Source organism: Sarcophilus harrisii, chromosome 2 (genome assembly GCF_902635505.1).
Source record: "Sarcophilus harrisii chromosome 2, mSarHar1.11, whole genome shotgun sequence".
Lineage (NCBI taxonomy): Eukaryota > Metazoa > Chordata > Mammalia > Dasyuromorphia > Dasyuridae > Sarcophilus > Sarcophilus harrisii.
Window position 1 is genome coordinate 96,692,722 of NC_045427.1, and position 23,903 is coordinate 96,716,624.

Sequence of the window (23,903 nt, forward strand, 5' to 3'; positions counted from 1 at the left end):
GATTCAAGGAAGCCCCAGTTGAGTGGACCTCTTCTAGAGAACTTATGGAAGGATGTGGATGAGAATATCACAGAAAATGCATAAGTTAAAATACGAATCACTGAAATGAATAACTATATCATACTCTCTGAGTCTCAGTTCCTGCATCTACAAAACTAAAATAATACTTAACTCTAATATCTATAGCACGAATCCATTAGAAAGTTTAAGTAACATCATGCATGGTAGACTATAAAGTATTATGTAAATGTCAATTATCTTATGGCTGTTATCCACAATGATATTTAAAGTAGAAAAACATAATTTAATTAGTCACAGAATCTTAGAGTTGACTTCAGAGGCCTAGTCTAACATAAACTAAGTAATGAAACCTGCCATATTATATCCCAGAAAACTTTGAAAGGAAAACTCATTGATGCTAGAGGCAGCCTATTTCACTTTTGGAAGTTTTTTTCTTGTAATAAGCCTAAATTTGTCTTGTTATACTTTCCATCCATTGTTTCTGGTTCTGCCCTGAGAAAATCAGCAGAACAAATCTAATTGCTCTTCACAGATTGAAACAAAATAAGACCTCAGTACTTAAAGTATCAGGTTTATCCAACTCCAAATCTTTTTTATCCAAGCTAGACCTTCCCAACTCCTTTAACCTAGCTTCTTGCAGCATGATGTCTTTTGCAGAAGGATTACCTTTCTCTGGATAACTGCCACTTAACTATGACCTTCCTAAAATGTGGTGACCACCACTGTAAATAACTGTAAATAACATTCCAGATATGGTCTGACCAGGGCAGAGAACAATGGAACTATTATTCCCCTAGTTCAGAACAATTTGTATGTCCTGTTTAATGCACATAAGCTTTCTTGGTTGTCATAATCCATTATTATACCTAATGCTAGTGTTTATACAATGCTTGAAAGTTTGTAAAACAATTTACCAATATCTCATTTTGTTCTTAAAAACAATCAAGGTGGTTACTGTTGTTATCCACATTTTAAGAGATGTGGAAACAAGCACAGAGAAATGTGAATGACTTGCTAGTAAGTTTCTCAGAACTCTTCCTATTTCTAATTCAAGTACTCTATACACTGGGCCACCTTGTCGCCTTTATTGATTTATTAAGAGCTTGTAGTTCATTAAATCCCCAACTGTATTTCAGAGAAATCATTGTCTAATAGCCATGCTAACTTATAATCAAGTGGATTTTTTAACCTCTATAAGACTTGATATTTGTCCCTCTTAAATTTTATCTTATTTTATAGGATTTAGATTTAGAGTTGGAAGGGATTTGATTCTGTCTAATGTTCTCAATCATCAGGATCTTTTTGTGTTATGACTATCATACAATGTATTATCCATCCTCATCAGTTTTGTATCATCTGCAAATTTGATAAGTACAGCATCCACTGGGACAATGGTAGTGCTTGCTTCAGGACATTCCAGCACACTGGGCACATCTGATGCAGTCTCTTTGGACATTTGGGATGCCATGCCCCCTTTACACAAATCATTCATTAAAGTGTTAATTGACATAAGGCCAAGCACAAATTCCTGTGACCCATTTATTAATTAAGGTCATAGCTAAGAGTCCTATATCTTATCCCTTTCTCTCTTTCAAATTCCCTTAGAGAAAAGAGAAATGCAAATTACAGTTACTTGTGATTTATTTGACTTAGAAGTTAAATGCCAAACTTCTTACACTGATGAGGTCAACCAGTTCTATCATAAAACAAACAGAAAATTGTATGTGAATGTGGAACTGTTCTTTTAATATAAAAACTCTTAAATGAGGTACATTAAAATATCAATTGTCAGGCATTTAAAAAGGCAACTTTCAGGTTATTTTTTAAAAGTGTGTTGCAGGTTCTCTTGAGATAACTATTGAAAAATTGTCTTTTTGTTTGGTTTTATTTTAAATTAGTATTGTTAAGCCACGGTTTATACTATTGAAATAGAGCTGGTTTTAATCCAAGTAGAATTATAATATCTTCCAAAATCCAAGTTTAAATATTTTTCTTGGCATTGTTCTGATTTCTTTAGTTTTTTGTAGGAAAGTTAAATGAATAATTTCAGACATCAAAATGATATATTGAATACAATTACCATTAGAGTCCAGATTAACAAAAAAAAAGACTGAGTTGCAAAGCATAAATGTTCTAGTCTTCAGGGCAATCCAACTTGTGCTGGCTTTTCCAGTAAATATAAGTGAGTGAAAGACTGCACATTCCCATTGTTATTGTTCAGTCAGGTCTGATTTTTTGTGAGCCCTTTTGGAGTTTTCTTGACGTATACTGGAGGCATTTTCTTCTTCAGCTCATTTTACAGATAAGGAATTTGAGACAAGCAGGGTAATGTGACTTGTCCAAGATCACACAGCTAGTAAATGCCTAAGGCATTATCCACTGGGCCACCTAGATGTCCATATTCCCATTACAAAAGAAAGAAGAAAAAAAAAAGAATACCCTATAGAAGAAAAAAATGAATATTCCTTTGATCCCCTTTGAAAACTAAGGACAACAACCAATTCCTTCCACCACTTTCCCACCAATTGCTCAGTTAACAAGCATTTATTAAGATCTGGAAATAAAATGATAAGCAAATACAGTCTCTGCTCACTGGGAGCTTACTTTCTAGTGATAAAAGGAAACATCTAAATAAATAGATACATAAAAGATACAGTGTAGAGTATATAGAAGAAAATTTATAGTGGAAGTAGTCTGAGGGAATCAGGAACCATCCCATAGAAAGTAGCTAGGGATTCTAAGAATCTTGAAGGAAATCAGGGATTCTAAGAGGCAGCGCTGATTAAGTTTCCTAGGCTTGGAAGATGCTAAGTACAAAGGCATGAAAATGAAAAATACAGGGAGGACGAACAGCCAGTATAGTTGGACCATAGAGTGACTAGAAAGGAATAAAGTATAAAAATACTGAAAAATTAAGAAGATACCAGGTTATGAAAGGCTTTGAATTCCAAACAGAAGTTTTAATATTTGATCTTGGAAGTCATAGGGAGCTACTCAGTTTTTATTGAATATGAGTGTGATATGGTCACACCTGATCTTTAGGAAGATATATCACTTTCCAAAGGAATAGAAGGTGGATTGTGATGGGGAGAAACTTGAGTCAGGGAGACAGATGAACCAGACTACCACACTAGTCCAGGCCAAGAGGTCTGTACTAGAATGATGGCCATGGGAATAAAGAGGAGACAAATGTGAGTGATGTTATGAAGGTATAAATGACAAGATTTGGCTGCTGGTTGGATATTTAGGATGAGAGTTAAGAGTTGAAGATGAAACAAGGATTCAAATCTGGGTAAGTGGAAAGATAAATAGTGTTACCCTTGAAAGTAATAAGAAAGCTGGGGAGAGAAGATGGTTTGGGGTGAAAGTGGGTGAATTTTATTTGGAACTTAATGAGTTTTAGATCAGAATAATTTACCCAAAAGGGAAATGATCGAAGTAAAGAATACATTACAATTTTTAAAACAACCAAAAAATAATTAAAGTAGCAAAAGTATCTAAAATATCATAGATGGAAAAAGGAACAGTATAGAATATTCCTTTAAGTTCTCAAAAGGGCAAATGCCATATTTTTAAAGAATATAAGCAATAATATCAGTAAGAGAATTATAAGAACAAATAAGTGAAAAGCTTTTGTACATTTAAGATCACAAGAGAAACAGAAATTAAAATTGAAATTATAAAGAAGATTGGGAGGGAACAAAGAAAACTCAAAAAAATCAATAGTAGCAATCAAAACATATGTTGATTATAACTGAAATTAAAATTGCAGGCAATGAAGACAAATGTGGGAAAATGAGTCTAAAAATAATTTAGCTATTGAGAAAAATAAATATCACCAAGATAAGTTAATCATAGGTTGTAGCTGCAGAAATACTATATTTGAAACATCTACATCAAACATTCAAGCGATTTTGCATTAAGAAAAGAATCTAGCTATGACTCAGTTTTAAGCATCACACATGTATAATCTGCTCCTAGAAGGATTTAGCTATGATTTCCTTTTAAGCATGTATAATTTGGCCCTATAAAGTAACAATAAAGAATGTTAAGAATAAAAGGCAAAGAAGCTAAAATATAAATATCTTAGAATTAATGGCCCCAATAATTTTATTTTTTTAATTTTAAAATTATATTTTTAATCAAGGAAATTTTGTTTCCTATTCCTTTTATTGTCCCTAGTCTCCAACCTTGAGGAAGAAAGAAAAAATAAAGTCCTTATTTTAAAACATGTATAGTCAAACAAATTCTAAATGGGTAATGTCCAAATAAAAGATGTTTTAATTTGCCTCCTGAGTTCATTCCCCTTTGCAATGTGCTAAGAAGCAAATTTCATCATGAATCTGGTCATTGCATTGATCAGGGTTCTCAAGTCTTTCAGAATTGATTGCCCTTATAATATTGTTATTATACAGATTGTCCTAGTTCTGCTTCATTCTGTATCAGTTCAGGCAAACCTTCTCAGGTTTTTCTGAAACTATCTCCTTCATCATTTCTTATCATACAGTAGCGTTCTATCATGTCCATATATCATAGCCTTTTCAGCCATTCATCATCTGAAGGGCATCCCCCTCAGTTTTGAATTTTTTCTAAGAACTGCTAAAAATATTTTTGTGTGTTATTAGTATTCCTTTTACTTAGGACTAAGTCTCCTTTAATTGATCCTCTCTTTTAATTCTTTCTTTTCCCATCTCCTATTTCCCTATTGATCAAAATTTATTTCTATACACACACACACACACACACACACACACATATATATCTATATATCTATATCTATATCTATATCTATATATATTCTTCCCTTCCTTGACCAGTTCAGATGAAAGTGAGATTCAAATGTCACTCACTTTCCCACTATATATCTTTTTTTTTTTTCTGGTACTCTACTGAATCATAGTTAGTCATTGTTTTTTCCTTGTTTCTTACTTTTTTTTTTCTTTTGGGGGAGGCAAGTAGGGCTAAGTGGCTTGCCCAGGGTCACACAGCTAGGAAGTGTTAAGTGTTTGAAGATAGATTTGAACTCAGGTTCTCCCGACTCTAAGGCCAGTGCTCTCTCCATCATCTAGTTGCCCTACTCTTACTTATTTCTAAGCATTTCTTTCATTTCTTAAAAATAATTGACTCACTTTGCTTTTAGGACTGATTGATAAATTTTCATTGTTGTTAAAATAGCACTCAATATTTTCATTAAATTATTATAAATTAAATACTCAGAGCAAATAATAACACATAATCAAAGGAACTATGGAATAATATCTTGGCATAAAACACTAAAATCTGAACAAATTATTTTTGATTAGATAGAAAAAAATTGATAATATTTAACAAAAATTTAAGAACCAATACATTTCTGAATCCATCTGTGTATTTTAAAAGGCCTCACAGGTTTTAAATATTTAGGGATTGAGCCAGTATAAAGCTGTGAAAGTTTTTTTGCATTTGGTTACTAAGTAACTATATGGTCTAAGTGTGAACTATTTTAGGTGCTTTCTTTGGCTTTCAGGCCCAGATGCTTTTTAAGGGCTACTATATTCACATAAGCTCTTCAAAATCTATGTGATCTGTAAATATCCATTTCTTGTCTTCAAATACCAGGTTGAGTTTTATAATTAAAGATTATTTCATCTTCCGTTTCTTTTTGATCTTTCTGGAGATATCTACCGTGATCTTGATTGATGCTTTTTAGTATTCCACAGCTATTTTCTTTCCTTTTTAGGATTTTAGGATTCATTCCTTGTTGCAATGCTGGAGTTTAACAAAATAAATGTGTTCAAGACAGCTGAATATTTAATTTTTCCCCTTTTGAGATAGTATAGATGCTTTCTATTTATGAATTGTTACTTCTTTTTTGATAGAAGTAGAACTAGAAAGTTCTTTTGAGAGTTCTTTCTGGAATAAAAATTAGATTTTTTTTTCCTTCTTTTCTTCTCTGTCTAAATCTACTAGGATTGAGAGGCAGAACCAAAATGGTAGAATAGCAAAAAGTACAAGCAAGGCTTATTCCACATCTCCTCCATACATATTTAGAAAATTCATTACACTAAGTCCAGCTTGAGAAATTCTAAAAAGAAATCACACTGTAATTTTTCCAGTTTCAACAAAGGGATTCAGACAAAAATGTTAGAACACTGTGGGATTTAGCTAGGAAGAGACTTTGTACCAGGACAAGAAAAGGTCTCAGATGCAGCAGATATGGAGCCTGACCTACTGAAGGGCCCAGAAATAGATATCAACTGGCAGCTTTATCACTTACTATCAAATTTTAGTTCATAAATCAAGAAATGATTAAGGAGAGGACCTACTGTATTATGACTCTGGCCCCAGGAGTGGAGAAGGGTCTCAGTTCCAATCTCCACACTTGTTTGTAATATTATGTCATTATAGCAACAATAAAATTGTCCATCTGTATTAAAAGTAAAGTGAATCAATTATTTTTAAGAAGTATAAGAAATGCTTAGCACTAAATAAGAAATAAGGGGAAAACAATGACTAACAGTAATTATGACTCAGTAGAGTTCCAGAAAAAAAACTAAAAGGTATATCTAAAATAAAAGTAGCATTTGAGAGATAGGGTGAAAAAGAGTGCCTTAAATTTGCCCATTGTAACAGGTGCATATACCATTTTAAACATATGTATCCTCAAAGATTAGGTCAAGTTGTTTTTTTTTCATCTTCTATTTAAAATAATTTTGGTTTTAAAATGTAGGAGGCAAAGGTATGAGGGCTTTGTGAATTTAATCAATAGATTAAGATTTCTCTCTCATGATAATAAAAGTATTATTAAGTAGACAAATTGTAGAGAATAGTCTGTTAATTTTCTCCATAGAGAGAAGAAGAAACACAAATTTCAAAGATCTACAATTCCTGCTCTCAAAGGACCTTATATCTAGTAGTAAACACAAGGCATGTATAACAAAGGACCAACTTGATAATTAGAATCTGAGTACTAAAGATGGATTTAGAGTGAGAAGACAGTTTCAGTATCTTATAGATCTTCTAGTACAATCCATTTATTTCTTGTTGCTATTCAATTATTTCCATCATGTGTAACACTTTGTGACCCCATTGGGGGTTTTCTTAGCAAATACACTGGAATGGTTTTGCCATTCATTTCGCAGACAAATAAACTGAGGCAGATAGAGTCATACAGCAGCTTTCTGAAGCCAGATTTAAATTCATGAAGATGAGTCTTCCTGACTCTTGACTCAGAATTTTTTCCATTCTAACACCTACCTTCCCACAGATAAGGAAACTGAGGGCCACAGAAGTTGATTGACTCTCCCAAGTTCTAACATATCCTACTACTTTTCAGAAAATAACACACCTTGGTTTCATTGCAGAGAACATTAAAGCCAGAAATATGAGATAAATCTGGAAAGTCAGGTTCTTACAGGTTACAGAAGACTTTGACTATGAGGCAAAAGAATTGATTTGATTGGCAAAAGGGAGCCACTGAAGAATTTTGAGTGAAGATACATGGCCACATTTATGCATTTAAAAAAAAAAACTACTGTTGAGTATATACCAGTTACTCAGACTCAGAACCTAGGTGCTATCCCTTGACTTCTCACTCATATCTACCCCACATATCAAATGTAATACAAATGACAGGGTCATTTGTACCTCCTCAATATTTTTCATATATGTCCCCTTCTTTCCATATATGTCCACTTTAGACAACTGCCTCTTCATGTCTAAACTACTGCACTAACCTTCTGATTGATAATGTTGACTCAGGTCTTTCCCCCTTCTAGTTCATCCTTCACTCAGTTGCCAAAGTGTATAAAGTATGTACTTTAAAGTATATAGGACTTAAAGGATAAAACTGATCATGACCTATTTTCTCTAGGATTAAATATAAAAATTATTTTTTTGGCTTTTATGAACCCCTTATTACCTCTCCATTCTTATGCTTTACAATTATTCTCCACATGCTCTGCAATCCAGCAACCTTAGCCTTCATTCTATTACACATGTTTCAGCTCCTGGCACCATGCCTTCTTACTGGCTATTTTCCGTGTCTGGGGAGAGCCATTCTCTCTTCTCATCTCTATCCCCTGACCATTCTGGCTCATTTCAAGACTTAGTTCAAATCTCCACAGCTGCAAAAGGCCTTTCCAAATGGTCCTGATCCCCACTGCTAGTGCCTTCCCTCTGAGATTACCCCCTCCCCATTATCCTAAATGCATCCTATATATATATATATATATATATATATATATATATATATATATATAATTGTTGGCATGCTGTCTCCATCTTAGAATGTTATCTCTTTGAGAATAGAAACCATGTTTTTGTTTTTCTTTGTATTCCCATTGCTTTGCTAGGACATGATAAGGACTTAATAAATCCTTTTTTTAAACTGACTAACATGTATGAAAAATATATTGGAGACAAGAGAGAACAGAGGTAGGAAAACCTGTTAGAAGACTACAATATTCCACATGGAGTAATGAGATTATTGTATTAGAGACCTGTTAGCAAAGGGAATGGAAAGAAAGGGATAGGTGTGGGAGGTACTATGAAAGTAGAATCAATAGAATTTAGCAATCTGATTGAATGAGATTATGAGAGAAAGAGATAAAAATAATTCTAAGGAGTGAATGAAAAGTCAGGATTTTTGCTTAGCTTAACCAGCACATTTCTTCCATAACAACCTGGAAAACTCTCCAGACCAAATTTTAATTGGGAAGGTGAAGAAAAATCATCATGAGTCAATTTTTTCCAGCCAAAAGCAATTTAGAAAGATAGCAAGCCCTATGGAACATTGTGATGGGATCAGCAATGAACATGGCAGTAGGTGGAGCAGTAGTAGGCAGAAGCTTTCCAGCATCAAAGGAGAGAAAGGGGGCTATATAGAATCCCAGTGCAAGAAGCACTGGAGCAGAGAGATCCCAGCAGACCTGTAATGTAATCCTGGGAGCAGAAAGGATGCCATCTGGCATCTCTGTTACTCCTTACCTAATTCCAGGTTATAGATCTAAGGCAGAAAGAAGCAATCTTGAGCAAATGCATGGCTTTGTACTGAACATAGAACAAGGAACTGAGCAGCATCTCAACCTGCAGTGGAATAACTGATACAAGAGGCTCAAGTCAAAGAGGAACCAACAATTAAGTTGCTTTGAACTTATTAGTGTGCTGAAACTGAACCTCACCCAAAATAAGAGGCTCAAAACTGGCTTAGGAAATTTCAGAGCTCAGATTAAGAAGGCACTGAGCACACCTCTCCCTGAGTCATACTACATAGAGATTACTGAAAACTTGCAGGTTCCTAGACAGAACTATGGAAGGAAAAAAAAGAATATAAAAGAATAGACGGTCAGACCAAATATTATCCCTAGAAGTAAGCAGAGCTCAATACGTTAAAAAAAAAAAAAAAAAAAAGGAGAAGAAAAAAATGAAAGTCAAGAAAGAATGGGCAAACAAACAAAAAAAAACAATGAAAAATGCAGATTGAACATAAATCCAATAGGAATTCTTAGGACAGTTAAGTAAGAAATTTTTAAAAGGAGGGAGGTTAAAAAATACAAATAAGGGTGTTATAGAAAAAATGAGAATGGAAATGAGAACTATGCAAGAAACCTGTGAGAATTAATATCTTGGTCAGAAAACCAGAAAACCTTGCTGCAGAAAATAAATTTGAATTGGTCAAATGAAGCTAATCACTCCATGAAACATCAAGAAATAATAATATAAAGACAAGACAGAAGGGAGGAAGGAAGAAAAAAGAAAGTAATAAGTAAAGGAAAAAGAGAGAAAGAGAGGGAGAGATAGGTAGAGAGAGAGAGGGAGAGACAGAGACAGAGAGAGAGGGAGGGAGGTAGAAAAGGAGGAAGGAAAAGAAGGAGGGAGTGGGGAAAGAAGGAGAGAGAAGAAGAGAGAGAGAGAGAGAGAGAGAGAGAGAGAGAGAGAGAGAGAGAGAGAATGTAAAATACATCATAGGAAAAACAACTGACTTGGAAATAGATTGAGGAAAGATAATTTTAAAATCACTGTACTACCTGAAGACTGTGAACACAAAAAAGAGTTTAGACATCCTATTTCAAGGAAGTGTAGAGGAAAATTACATAGTTATCTTAGAGGACAAAGTAGAAATTGGGGAAAAAAAATCCACCTGTCACCACCTGAAAGAAACCCCAAAATGAGAACTTCTGGAAATATTATAGTCAAATTTCTGAGCTTCCAGGTCAAGGACAAAATATCACAATAAGTAAGAACAAAGGGATGCAAAAACCATGGAACCATAGTATTTTACAGGATTTAGCATCTATCACTTAAAGAAATAGGGAGTTTGTAATATATTCCAGAAGGCAAAGAGTCGATCATTACAATCAAGAATAATCTACCTAGCAAAAATGATTACAACCAGTTTTCATTTAACATAAGTGGACTATTCTGCAGACCTCTCCTTTCCCTTGATGGGCTCTATGTAGCCCTTGACTCTGCAGCTCCAACAACTGGAGCAGTTTCAGTGCCTAGGGCTCTTGGCAGCCAGAGTGCCTTCAGTGCTTAGAGCAAAAGTCCCCTGACACAGGACTGCACTAGAGTGCTACTACTGCCTTCATTGCCACTTTCCTGCCAGGAGCCAAGCTGGTATGTCCTCCTACTTCCTTTCCCCTGGGGAGTCCAATCTGCCTAATTCTAATATACAATAAAGTGAAAATTGTGTGATGCTATCTAGGAGGGCAGGAAGGGAATGGACATTTAATAAAATAAAGAAATTTCAAACATTCATGATGAAAAAGAGGCACTGAATAGAAAAAAATTGACATTCAAACTCAGGACTCAAGTATAAAAAGGTAAACAAGTAAGAAATCATAAAAGTCTAAGCAAGGTTAAATAATTGACTTTCTTACATTAGGAAATGATATATGTAACCCCCTCAGAATTTTATCATCATCAGGGATATAATTAAGCAAAGTACTTAATGTGATGCTGTTATATTGGGTGACCTCAAAAGAAGAATGGAAGAGTAGGAGAGATGAATTCATTAGGAGAGGGATGGAAAAGGGAGGAAGCTCAGGAAAATTATTTCACATAAATGGGGCATGCAAGAAAGAGTACAAAATGAAGGGCATAGAAGTGATCAGTGAGTAACACTTGCAAGTTCATTTTTATCTGAATTGGTTCAAGGAAGGAAGAATTTACATTTACTTTGAGGATAGAAATGTGTCTTCCTCTACAGGGAAGTAGAAGGGAAAAGGAGTTAAGAGAAAAGAAGGTGAAAACAAAAGGGAGGGTAGATTAAGGGAGGTAATAGAGCAAAACAGACTCTCAAAGAGGGGGAAAAATTTAAAAAAAATGAATAGTTATAAGAGAACAGGATGTAGGCAAATATATAGTTAAAAATCATAATTGTGCATGTGAATGAGTGAACTCAACTACAAGATGAAAAAGGATAGCAGATGGATTAAAACTCAAAATCCAACAATATGTTATGATATACACAATTTTAAAAAGATAAGAGTTAAAATAAGGGGCTAGAATCTTAACAAATAACATGGATTTTAAAAAAAAAACAAAATAGATGAACCACTGGCTAATTGTTTTAAAAAAAAAAAAGAAAATCAAATTTTGTTATTCTTCAGTTGTGTCCAACTCTTAGTGACCAAAACGGTTTTCTTGGGAAAGATAATGATGAAATTTGCCATTTCCTTCTCCAGCTTATAATCAAAGCAATTTGGTACTGGCTTAACTCTGTTTACCTCAGTTGCCTCATATGTAAAATGATCTAGAGAAAGAAATGACAAAATACTCCAGTATCTTTGCAAAGACAATCCCAAATGAGGTCACTGAGAGTTGGTCATGACTGAAAACTAAACAACAACAAAGAAATAGAAAAGTTGAAAAGTAGAATAGATTATAGAAGCAAATGAGCACAGTAACCAGGAATGTGATAAATTCAAAGATCCCAACTATTGGGGAAAGAACTTTGGTTTTTTTGTTATTTTTTTTAATGTCCTGAAAACTGGAAAATAGTTTGGCAGAGAATCGGCATAGATATAGACTACATTGTATACCAAGATAAGGTCAATACAAATAGCTGGCTGGTACATAAAGAGTAATGTCTCAAGCAATCTAGCAAAACATAAAAGAAATTACCTGTAAAATTTATGGATAGAGAAAGATTTATCACTAAAGAAAAGAGAGTGAGGTTCACTGGAACTAAAATGGATAGTATTGATTATAATGCAGTTAAAATTAGAAGAAAATCAAGATACTGGGGGAAAAATCTTTGCAGCAAATTTCCCTAATAAAGTTTTCATTTCTAAAACATATAGGGAACTGAAGCATATTTACAAGAATAAGACTATGACCCAATAGCCACATGGTCAAATGATATAAATAGGCAGTTTTCAGAGGAAGAAATTCAAGCTATCAATAGCTATGGAGGAAAATGTTGCAAGTCACTAATGAATTGATCTTTAGGTACAAAAACTTTTATAGCAGCTCTTTTGAGGGGTGAAAAAGCATTGGGAAATAGTTGAACTATTTAACAAGTTACTATATGAACTATATGAAAAAGTTACAGTATTTGAATGTGACAGATATTATGCTATAAGAAATGATGGAATGGTTTCAAAAAAACTTGAGAAAACAAGTGTGAACTGATGCAAAGTGAAATGAGCAGAATTAAAAGATCATTTTATACAGTACCAGCAATGCTAAAAAGATGATCAACTTGGAAAGATTTCATAATTTTGATTAACACAATAACCTATCACAATTCCTCAAAGGAGTCATTATGTGTGCTATCTATCTCCACATAGAGAACTAATAGACTCAGTGCATGAAATATTTTTTCTTCTCTTTAGTTTTCTTGATTTTTTTTTCCTTTTTGCACATGACTGACATGGAAATTTATTTTGCATGACTATATATACATATTTGTAATAGTTTTCCTTTTTCTAGATTTTTTAATGGCAAAAAGAAGAGTATAAGTGAAGGGAAAGAATTTGGAACTGAAAATTAAATTGAATTTAAAAAAAAAAAGATAACTGAAGTTTTAAACACTGAATATCAGTTGAATTTTGGTTAAAATGAGATAATAGGAAGCATCATTAGATGAAATCCTCATAAGTTTCTTTTTGTACATATTGAAAAGAAATGCTAGCAGGATTTAAGAGCTAAAATAGACATACAAATTTAGGAATCATGTACATAGAGGTGATAGTTAAAGCTGCAAGTTTAAAAAAAAAAAAACATTGATAGAGAGAGTGAAGATAAAAAAAAAAAAAAAAGGCTGAGATTGGAACTGTGAGGGAAACCCCCTTTTTAAGGATTCAAGATAAAAATGAAAAGTTAGCAAAGAGATGTACGGAATTAGAGAAATAAAAGAACTAAGTAAAGGTGGTATCTCATTTAGGTCTTATCAGTCAAACACCAGATATTATTATATGCCTCTTATGTGGCAGACACTTAGGCTAGAAGCTGAGGATTCAAAGCCAGAAATGAAAGTTTTGTCTTCTCAAGTTGTCTACATTCTATGGAAGCACAACATTTACATATATAAGTATATGAAAAATAAGCCTACAACTTAAAAGAGGACATTTTTTTCTGAATTTTAAGAAATCGTTTTCTCTGAATATACCCTGAATTACTATCTTTTGTTATTATGGAATACAGATATGTCATCATTTTTTTTCCCCAAAGTTTCAGAGACTTTTTTGAAGTACACATTTATTCAGTGCTTGCCTTGTGAAAGGCATTCTGAGCTAAGTACCTGAGCCATGATTGCTGCCTTCAATAGATTTTAAAATCTAATAGTGGAAAGAAGAAATGAACATAAATTACCATAATGATAATTAGAAAGTGATGAGTACAAACAAATTGTGAGAGTCCAGGAGAGACAGATTGCTTCCAGCTAGAAGGATTGTCTTTAAATGCTATCAAAGCAATTAAGAGTCTGAGTTATACACTCTGAAAATAACACATTTCAATTTAGAAATTCATTTTAACTCGATTCAACAAACACTTCTACATCACCAATCAAAATCTGGTTGGAATTATGTCCTGACTTTCAATTCCTCTCTTGGCTTCTACCTTCTGAAAGATAAAATTATCTAAAAGGTCAAGTATCAGTCCTTACTGTATCATGTTTACATTAGTTTTGAGAATAAAAATGTTGTTCTTAGAAAAATAGGACCCTTAAAATAAATTTAAAACAATTACTCATAGTACCAAAGCATAGTGGAGGTATAAGATACAAAAACTTATTATTATAATATTATTACAGTATTTTTTACATTCCATAATGGTTCATTCTTATGTTGCTATAACATGGAATCTTACTACAAAACAAAGTCAAATGTGTACTTTACCATATATTACAAGTTTACTTATTAACATACGGTGCCAGATTACAAGAATAAGAGTACATGTCTTTTTTTGTTTTAAATAAGAACTAGATGCTACTTCAATGTGTTGCTTTTCAATTTAATAGTTTGGTAGGGTAGTATATTATTAAATTTTAACATTAACTTTAATCCTCAGCAAACATTTATTGAATATCTACTTAATGACAAAAGTAAATCTGTAACTGTATCCCACAATATCCAATTACTTGCATTTTTCTATAAAGGAAGATTGGTGGCAACATGAAGAAACATTGAGCCATCACTATGCACCATCTTATGACTCGCAGACTACCCAAAGAAGTGATTTCAAAGTACCAGAATGTGAGTTGGTATTGTCAACCAGACACTGTAGGAAACAAAAGGCTGCTTGTGGCATAGGTAAGTGAAACAGTGGCAAAATTTTATTTTTCATTATCTGAAGTATGCTGCTATCAAATAATCTAGAATGTAGTAGATGTGCTGGTACTTCATCTAAATATATCTTCTCAATTTTAAAAATGACATTTAGGATTGAAGGACTGTGTCCTCACTTATTCCATTTTAAAGGTAATTGGTCTTTATACCAAAATCTTACTGAACATATTATGATGAAAAGAAATACTGCTTATAAAATATGATATCTCACATCATATCCAAATCTAAATATTTTTTCTAATTTACAGAATCACAGAATTTCTGAATTGGAAGAAAACTCAGAAGTATCCTAGTCTAATAGAAGAAGAATAGCTAAAATATTTAAAATGTTTTAAGATTTTTCAGATTCCACAAAAATCCTGAAGAGGTATCATTATTTTCATTTTACAGATGAGAAAACTGAAACAGATCAAAATTAATGACTTGTTCAGGGTCATCCAGCTAATAAGTATATGAGGCTGGATTTGAACTCAGGTCCTCTTAATTCCAGGTCTAGCACTGTATCTACTACATTGCCTAGCTTCTTCTAACTCATAGCTGAACAAAGTAGTTAAAATATAGTTTTAGTTTAGGAACAAAAGATAGGGGAAAGAAAAAGGAGTATAAGCATATATACATACATATTGCATATATGCATAAATATACATGTATGTTTATATATATACACAACACATGTATATTTGTGTATATCTATTGCTACACAATCAAAAACATGCTATAGACCTGCAAAGATGGAAAAGCAATAAAAAAAGAGGATGAGAAAAGGAGTTAATGGTTCCAACCAAAATTATCATTAGCAAAAGGTTTTTTGTTAAAAACAAATTTGATTTGTTTTTCAGTTAGATTTAATTTTAAAAATAAGTATAGCAAAGTAAGACTATATTCCCTTCCAACAACAAAAATGATTAATATAATTTATACATTTGCTGATAAAAATGAATCATTATGATGAAATATGAGTTCAGAATTAGTCTCACAAACTTAGAACATAGTCGATTCTCTTTGGATGAAAGAGATACAAAAATAGAAATAAATTATGTGTTTATCTTTGTAATAAGATATAATCTGATTTAATGAATAAGTAGAAGAAATTATTGAAATAAGTTGGATTATTTGATTTACATATAGCTTAACATATATGGAAGACATTATACCTTACAATTTATGACAGTATATTTGAATGAATTTAACTTTTATGTAAAACAATTTTGAAAAGATTTTTTTTCCTGAGGCAATTGGAATTAAGTGACTTGCTCAGGGTCACACAAGTATTAAGTGTCTGAGACCAGATTTGAACTCAGGTCCTCCTGACTTCAGGGTGGGTGCTCTATTCACTGTACCACTTAGATGCCCTGAAATGTATTTTTTTAATAGAATTCAACATATCTAATGAAAAAATATCTGAAAATTAAATGAAAAGGAGTTGGCTAAGACATAACCTATATCAATTAGCTCAAAAGGGTAATGATGTCAAATAAAGTTTCATTTGCACTGGAAACTATTAAGAGAAATAGACAAAAATATTATCTCATGATAATTATAAGTAACAAGAATTTAAGAATATCAACATTAGATCCATCAAGTAATTTGCTTTACTAAATCAATGATGTCATTGGGGTGAATGCTTCTTCCATACATATCAAAACACTTCTATAACTTAGTAGATGCTTTTCAAGGGTTGCTATAACAAAAGGATTTATTTTTATATTGATGTCAACCAAGTGATGAATTCATTGGGATATAGAAATATTTTGTCAGTAGACACTATTATAAAAAATCAGAAGTACTGAAACGCAGCAGGAGCTCAAACTAATGGGGAAAGCACAAGAAAACGAATGATGGATTTCTCCCCTTCACACACACACTTTTCTTAACTAAATGGGGAGAAAGGAAAATTAACAAAAAATAGTTACATCAAACATGCAGCCCACAATATTCCCAAGTAGGCCAGGAACCAGATTGTAATATAATAGGAAAATATTTAACAAAAGAAAAGTACAATAAAACATAGAAAATGTTTAGTCATTTAAATCATGTCCAACTCTTTGTGACCCCATTTGTGGAATTCTTGGCAAAGACATTGGACTGATTTGTCATTTACTTCTCTATCTCATTTTACAGATGAGGAAACTGAGGCAAAAAGAATCAAATGACTTTTTACTACTTTGTAGTATAGTTTGACAACTGGTAACTGCTAGCCTCCCTTACTTTCTACTTTTTAAAATTTTTCCTTAAGATTCTTGCCCTTTTATTCATCTAGATAAATCTCATTGTTTTTATCCAGATGTATAAAAAGTAGTTCTTTGGTATATTAATTTGCAAATTGGCACATTAATGACAGATTTTTTATTCCTATATTTTTAATTTTTAAAAACAGAAATAGAGGTGTTGTATTTTGTCAAAAACTTTCTACATCTCTTAGTATATTTTGTTTTTTCTATTATTAATTTGATCAATTTTTTTTAGCTTTTCTCATATTAAACCAACCCTGCATTCCTGGTATAAATCTAACTGATCATAATAATCATTGTGATATCCAGTAGCCTAGCCCCTTTGCTAATGTTTAAAGCTTTTTGTCAGTGTTCATTAAGAAAACTGTATAATTTTTATTTTATGTTTTGATTTTCCATAGCTGACATATCAAAACCATATTTATATCATATAAAGAATTTGGTAAGATCCCTTGTTTTTTTACTTTTTTGTATAAATTGTTTATGTAAAACTGGGTTGATTCTTTAAATGTTTGATAAAATTCTCTTATAAATCCATCTGATAGCTAGGCTTTTTTTTTTTAATTTGGAGTTTATTGATAACTTGTTTAATTTCTTTTTCTGTGGTTGGCTTATTCTGTTAATCTTAAGTATTTTATACTTTTAAAATATTCATATGTTTCTTTTTCTGAGACTGGTTCATTTTGTTAATCTTAAATGTTTTATATTTTTTAAATATTATTACATTTTATTTAAGTTGTCACTCTTATTAGCAAGTGGTTGGACAAAATAGTTTAATAATTTCCTATAAAGGAAAAATTCTCCAAATGTATTGATTTTTTAAAAGAATGAAAATATAATCAACAAAATCAACAAAATATAGGCCAATATGTTTGATTTTTATTTTCTGGAAAAATTCTAGAATGGATTATTGAAGAGATAGCGAACATGTAGAAAAGAACATTGGTATTACAAAAAATAAACAAAGCTTTATCAAGAATAGGCCATGTCTGATTAATTTTATTTTCTTTTTTTGGTAGGATTTGAACTGCTAGATCAGTGGTTCTCAAACTCTTTTTCTCAGTATCTACAGTATTAACAACTATTGAGAATCTGTCCAAAGAGTTTTTGTTTATACAGGTTACATAATAGATATTTATCATATTTTTTAAAAAACTAATTTTGAATTTGTAGACCCTCTGAAAGGATTTCAGAGACCCTCCAGGATTCACTGCACCACACTTTGAGAACCAATGTGCTAGATTAAAGGAATTCTGTAGATATAGTCTCTCTGAATCTTAACATGTTATTTTTCTAGAAATGAAAAAGATATAGCATAAGTAAATATTACACTTGGAGGCAGATGAATCAAAAAGGATTTCATTAATGATTCAGTTTTAACTTAAGAAGGTCTCTAATAAAATGCCTTGGAGATCTTTGTTTGACTCTCTACTGTCTTAACATTTTTACCTATGACCTGAGCAAAGATATATTTGTCACACTTACCATATTTGCATATAACACAAGGCTGGGAGGAACAGCTAACTCACTGAATGATAATGACAATTCAAAAGAATTATACAGACAAAATGGGTCTAATAAGATCAAATTAATAATGGTAAACATAAAGTCCCATATTTTAAAATTAACTTCTCAAGTCCAAGATGGGAAAGTTGTGGCTAGGCAACACTTTGAATGAGATATTATGGTTGACTACAAGTTGAATGTCAGTCAACAGTATAATCTGAAAACCAAAAATCTATTGAAATATTATATTGCATTAAGAGGAACATGATGTCCAGAAATAAGGAGGTGATAATCTTACTTTATTTTGCCTTGATCAGATCACATTGGGAGTACTGTGTTCAGTATAGGGCACCACACTTTAGTGATGAAGTTGTTAAACTAGAGTGCATTCAGAGAAAAGCAACTGGCATGGCAAAGAGCTATGGACTGATGCTGTATGAGAATCAGTTGAAAAAAAAACTAAGATTTTTAGTTTGGAGAAGAAAAAACATAGGGGAGATGGAGATTTTTTTTGAAAGGTTGTTAAGTAGAAAAAAGATATGGCTTAGTTTGCTTAACCCCAAAGGTCAAAACTAAAAGAAAAGAATAAATTTCACAAAATGGCAAATTTCAACTTGGTTTAAGGAAAAACTTCCAAACAATGTTATCTAATGATAGAATAAGTTTTGGCAGAGATAGTGTCTTTCCCTTATTGGAAGTCTACAAATAAAGACAGGAAGACATCTTGTGTGTGTGTTGTATATAAGATATGGGCTCTGCTAGATAGCATCTGAGTTCCCTCTAAATTTATAGTTCTATGTTTACTCATATACTTGGAGCCTTGATTATCATATTACAAGAGTAAATTCTTTTTAAGATGCTAAAAGCATTAAAATTTGATAAGAACAGAATCTCAAAATTCAAAATAATAGATTCCTTTTAATCAGATGATAAATCAATCAAAAAAAAGGAAATTGAAAAAAGTTTAATGAATTTGGTTTAACAGCTTTCCAAAAAGAAATTGAAATATCAGGGAAACATTTTTCCCAAGTACATAAGTATCTCCAATAAAAATGTTTGTCTATTTGGACACAAAGAACCCTTGATAAATTGTAAAAGACATTTGTGTGTGTGTGTGTGTGTGTGTGTGTGTGTGTGTGTAAAATATTTTTCATTTATCCAACATTTATGAATTGCCTACAAGAAAATTAGAAATAAATAATAAAATCTGACTAAAAGGTACAAAATTTGGAATTTAATATAGTAGTAGAATTATGATGTGGTTGACAGGGTTCACTCATCATTAGATGGGTTTCCTAATATAATACTTCTCTGCTCTAGAAATTTGCATTAAAGGATTTGTCTTTCTCTCTATCATTCTTAGCATTTAAGCTTGAAGTCATAGATAGTATTTCCAACCCCACCAAAAAAGTTACATTTCCCCATCCTTCTCTCCCTTCTTCTTTCTTTTATCCCACCCTTTCCATGTTTATTCCTCAACTGCATCTTTCTATCTATATTCCTATTGAGCACATTAAGAGTAGAAAATCATGGCAGTTTATATTGTTTATAAGGACAGGGTAAACATCTAAAGCAAGGAAAGGCTTAACAGACTTTTCCCTGTGCTTAAAGGAAAATGCTTCAAGCTTCCATGAAAAGGAGCCCAAGGGGAGAAGGCACAGGCAAGATTTTTGCCTTAAAGTCTGTAGGGGAAAGGAAAGGGGAGAGTTGACATTCAACAATACAACATCTGTCCTGGCACTTCTCATTCCTAGTTGGTTGAAATAGCCAGCCTTGGTTCTGAAAGCATCACCTTGCTCCCTGTGATGATTACCTCTGCCCCAAGTTTCTGCTATTCTAGCTCCATGGAACTTCTCAACGTTTCTCCTCCAGCTTCATGCTTTACTTCAGGAGCTGAATTGTGTCTAACACTTGGACATTTTTAAGGGTGGGGGAAGAAGATTATCATTTTTAATCTTATGATATTTCTTACTTTCTAATTCACGTGGGAGGCCCATTCACATCCAGTAAAGATATTAGCTGGCATTTCTGCACCTTAACAATTAATTTACCTAATACCTTATTGTCAGCCCATTTTTTGGTGATTGAGTCCTGGATCTTTCAAAGATAAATGCCTTTATGTTGAGATGTAGATAGATCGATAGATAGATAGATAGATATCAGAGAGCTTCTATTCTAACTCATGCTTCAACAAGAATCCCTTCTACAATATACTCAACTAATGCTCATCTATTCTTTGCTTAAAGGCTTCTCTTAAGAAGTATTCCGTTCTGATATTGCACACAAAAACTTGACAACTTGGAAAACTCTCGAATCAGAACTTTGATGGATCTAGCATCTCACTGATCTACATTTCCATTTTTAACCATACTATAGTATTCCATTTTATGAAAGTCTATATTCCCCCACTCACTAAGGAACATTGAAATCTATCTCCACCATCTCACTGTATGTATTTCTTTTTCATGTTATCCTCTGTAGAGAATCCATGCCATGCATTAAAGATCTTCCCCAGAATCTTTTAATGTTTTGTGAAGACCAATATTCTACTTAGGCTATCCATCTTTATCCTTTATTTTCACTACAAGTCTGGCCCCAACCTCTTTCCTCAAAAATTAGGACTCTATGCTGTCATAGTGTCATCTATAAAAAGAGAATCTGGAGAACTACATTATCTATAGAAGATTCTTTTTCTCCTTTACATATTATGCAATGCATCCTCCATGACAGAAATGAGCACATTTAGCAAGTATGTCTCTTCCTTTTATGCTTCACCTGAAACTGGTGATCAGAGGATTATTGAACAAAATCATCTCTTGATTGTAAAGCAGACATCTACAAAGACTTATTTATTGAGCAATTGAAAGTTTGAACCATCTATGATCTCAAGTTTAAAACTATAGGAGTGAAGCAGAAGATTCCAAGAATATAGAACTGACAATTTCAATGTCAGGGCTGTCCAGACAATGAATGGCCAGGCTGACCTATGATGCTCTTAGTGGCAGAGAAGATTATACACGTACCAAATGGTACCCATTAATGACATCATGAAATGATGGATAGATTGCTGAACTTGTGACACTTCTAGCTTTGTGAGCCTAGAAGTAATTTAACCTCTCTTGAATTTCCATTCCTTCATTTACAAAATGGAAATAGCAGTAGCACTTAAGTCCAAATGAGCTATTTGGAAAATATTTAACAAAACTTAAAATGCCATATAAATATCTGCCCTTCTTTATTATGTAAGTTTAGCATATACTGCTATGTAATAACCACTTACTGATATGTCCTCTATAGGTGATTGATCAACTGCAACTTTGTTATATGTATGTACTGTATACATATAGTAGTGTGTATGTAGTCTGTTACACAAAGTATGAAAAGACTTCTTGTCTCATTGTGGGGGTGAGATGGTAGATTCTTAATATCAAAGAGATGAAAGTACATTTGGGGAGGATAAAGTGCAGTGGGAACAATATCCTATTTTCACTGAGGAACTGACCATGCTGAGTACACTACAAATAATTCCAACTTCTAGCACTCATCCAAGAGTGAACTGAAACATCAGTCACTAAACATTCATTAAGTAACTGCTATGTTCCAGATGTTGCCCCAAACACTGGGATACAAATACAATAAATACAATCCCTGCCCTCTGAGACCTAATAGTCAAATGAAGGAAGACAATGCACAAAAGAAAGCTGAAAAATGATTGGGGAAGGGAGGGAGATGGGAAAGAAAGTATCCAATATGGGGTATGATAGAGAAGTACTGGAAAGTGTTATATTTGGAAGGAGAAATTGGATAATCAAATAATGCTTTCAGGAACATTTGAAGGGTAGCAGCCATTTGGTAACAAGAACGTTTAATAACTCATCCATTTCTTTTACTATTCTTTCTTATTAAATGTTTGCTCTGGTTTCATGATTATCTGATTTAGTCTGGCACAGAGTCATTGAATAGGGGCTTAGAGGTATAGCTTTTAATAATCAGTGGCCAAACAATGATGATAAATTCAAATGAATTTGAAAAAGGGTTTTATATCTGTAAGAGAAGAGATGCTGTAATTGTTCCTATTAAAAAATACTATATGATCTTTCACATGGAAGCTTACCTCAGGGAACCCTCAAATTTTCTACTGAGACTTACTTTAACATTTGATCCATTGCTTATTTAAATATGATGTCCAGCTCTCTCATCAAATACATCCCCAGTATATGCATTGGCCATTCTGACAAGTACTTATGAAGTTGAGAAAGTAGTACATAGATTGATTATTACTGTCGTCTTAGTTTCTTGCGGGAGGGAACATTATTACTAAAATATATTGCATTCTTTTAGATTTTTCTCTTTGAAATATTTAGAAATTTTATGTTTGAATGCCTTTAAATGTGTCACCCTTGAATTTCATCTTGATGTATTTAGAGAAATTCAAGAACTTTGGTTGATAATTTTTCTTTTTCATTTCCATATATTATAGCCCAGCAAGTACTTAGGTGTTAAAGTGGCACATAGTAGCTCCATTGTCATAAATGATTAATGAAGATGATTTTAGAAATACTGACAGATTTGTTTCATTTCACATATGATTGTCTTTCTTCTAATTTCATCTATAAATGTGTTTTGGTACATCTAGTTTAGTGAAGTCTCACACTAAGCTTTTCAGTAAGCTTGTTTCCTTTTCCATTATTTGTTATTTTATTAAAACAATACTGTCCATAATCTTCGATCATCTTTTTCTTTAATGCTTTACAATTGAGCTTATTCTCTAAACTTGTATTGTCCTTGGCAAAAAAGATCAAATATTTCCTGACTGAGTTTCTTCCAGTGCTCTGTTACATCACTCAAACTTCTTTTTAAAAAATTACAGTAATTAGAGATAATGTCATTATTTTTATGCATTTCCTATGTTTCAAAGCTAATAGATTATTTAAATATATTTGGTTGGAACTGTTATAATTGCTTTTGATATCCATTTATTGTCTTTATTCTTTCTTCTAATTTGATATTAATGTGGACTTTTACTCTAAGCAGTCAATGATCTAACCATCCATCGTCATCTTACTCTAAGATGATCTCCATGTTTATGAGTCATTTCCTGTCACATTTAAGATGTAGTCTCATTAATTTTTTGATGTTGTATAATATTCACCATATTCTGTGCCTTCTGATTCTTTTCTGAATGAAAGAATGATATAATAGAGAGATAGATTTAGAGCTGTAAGGAACTTTAGATGTCATTTTATAGATAAACAGATCCAGAGAGGTTAAGTAATTTGTCCAAGACCACTCAAGTAGTGCAAGGCTTTTAAATAAGCATCAATTCTTTCATTTCATCACAAGTAATATCTCCAACTTTTTAAAATTT

The 23,903-nt window shown here is 32.5% G+C and overlaps 1 protein-coding gene across 1 annotated transcript in view; it reads left to right on the top strand.

Moving 5' to 3' along the window:
* The window catches only part of C2H2orf73 (chromosome 2 C2orf73 homolog), a 35,617-nt gene that overhangs the window by 5,262 nt on the left and 6,452 nt on the right, over positions 1-23,903 (top strand). Inside the window, exon 3 of the mRNA XM_031950474.1 lies at positions 14,609-14,762. Within this exon, the coding sequence (XP_031806334.1) occupies positions 14,609-14,762 (154 nt within the window). The remainder of the gene's footprint in view (positions 1-14,608; positions 14,763-23,903) is intronic.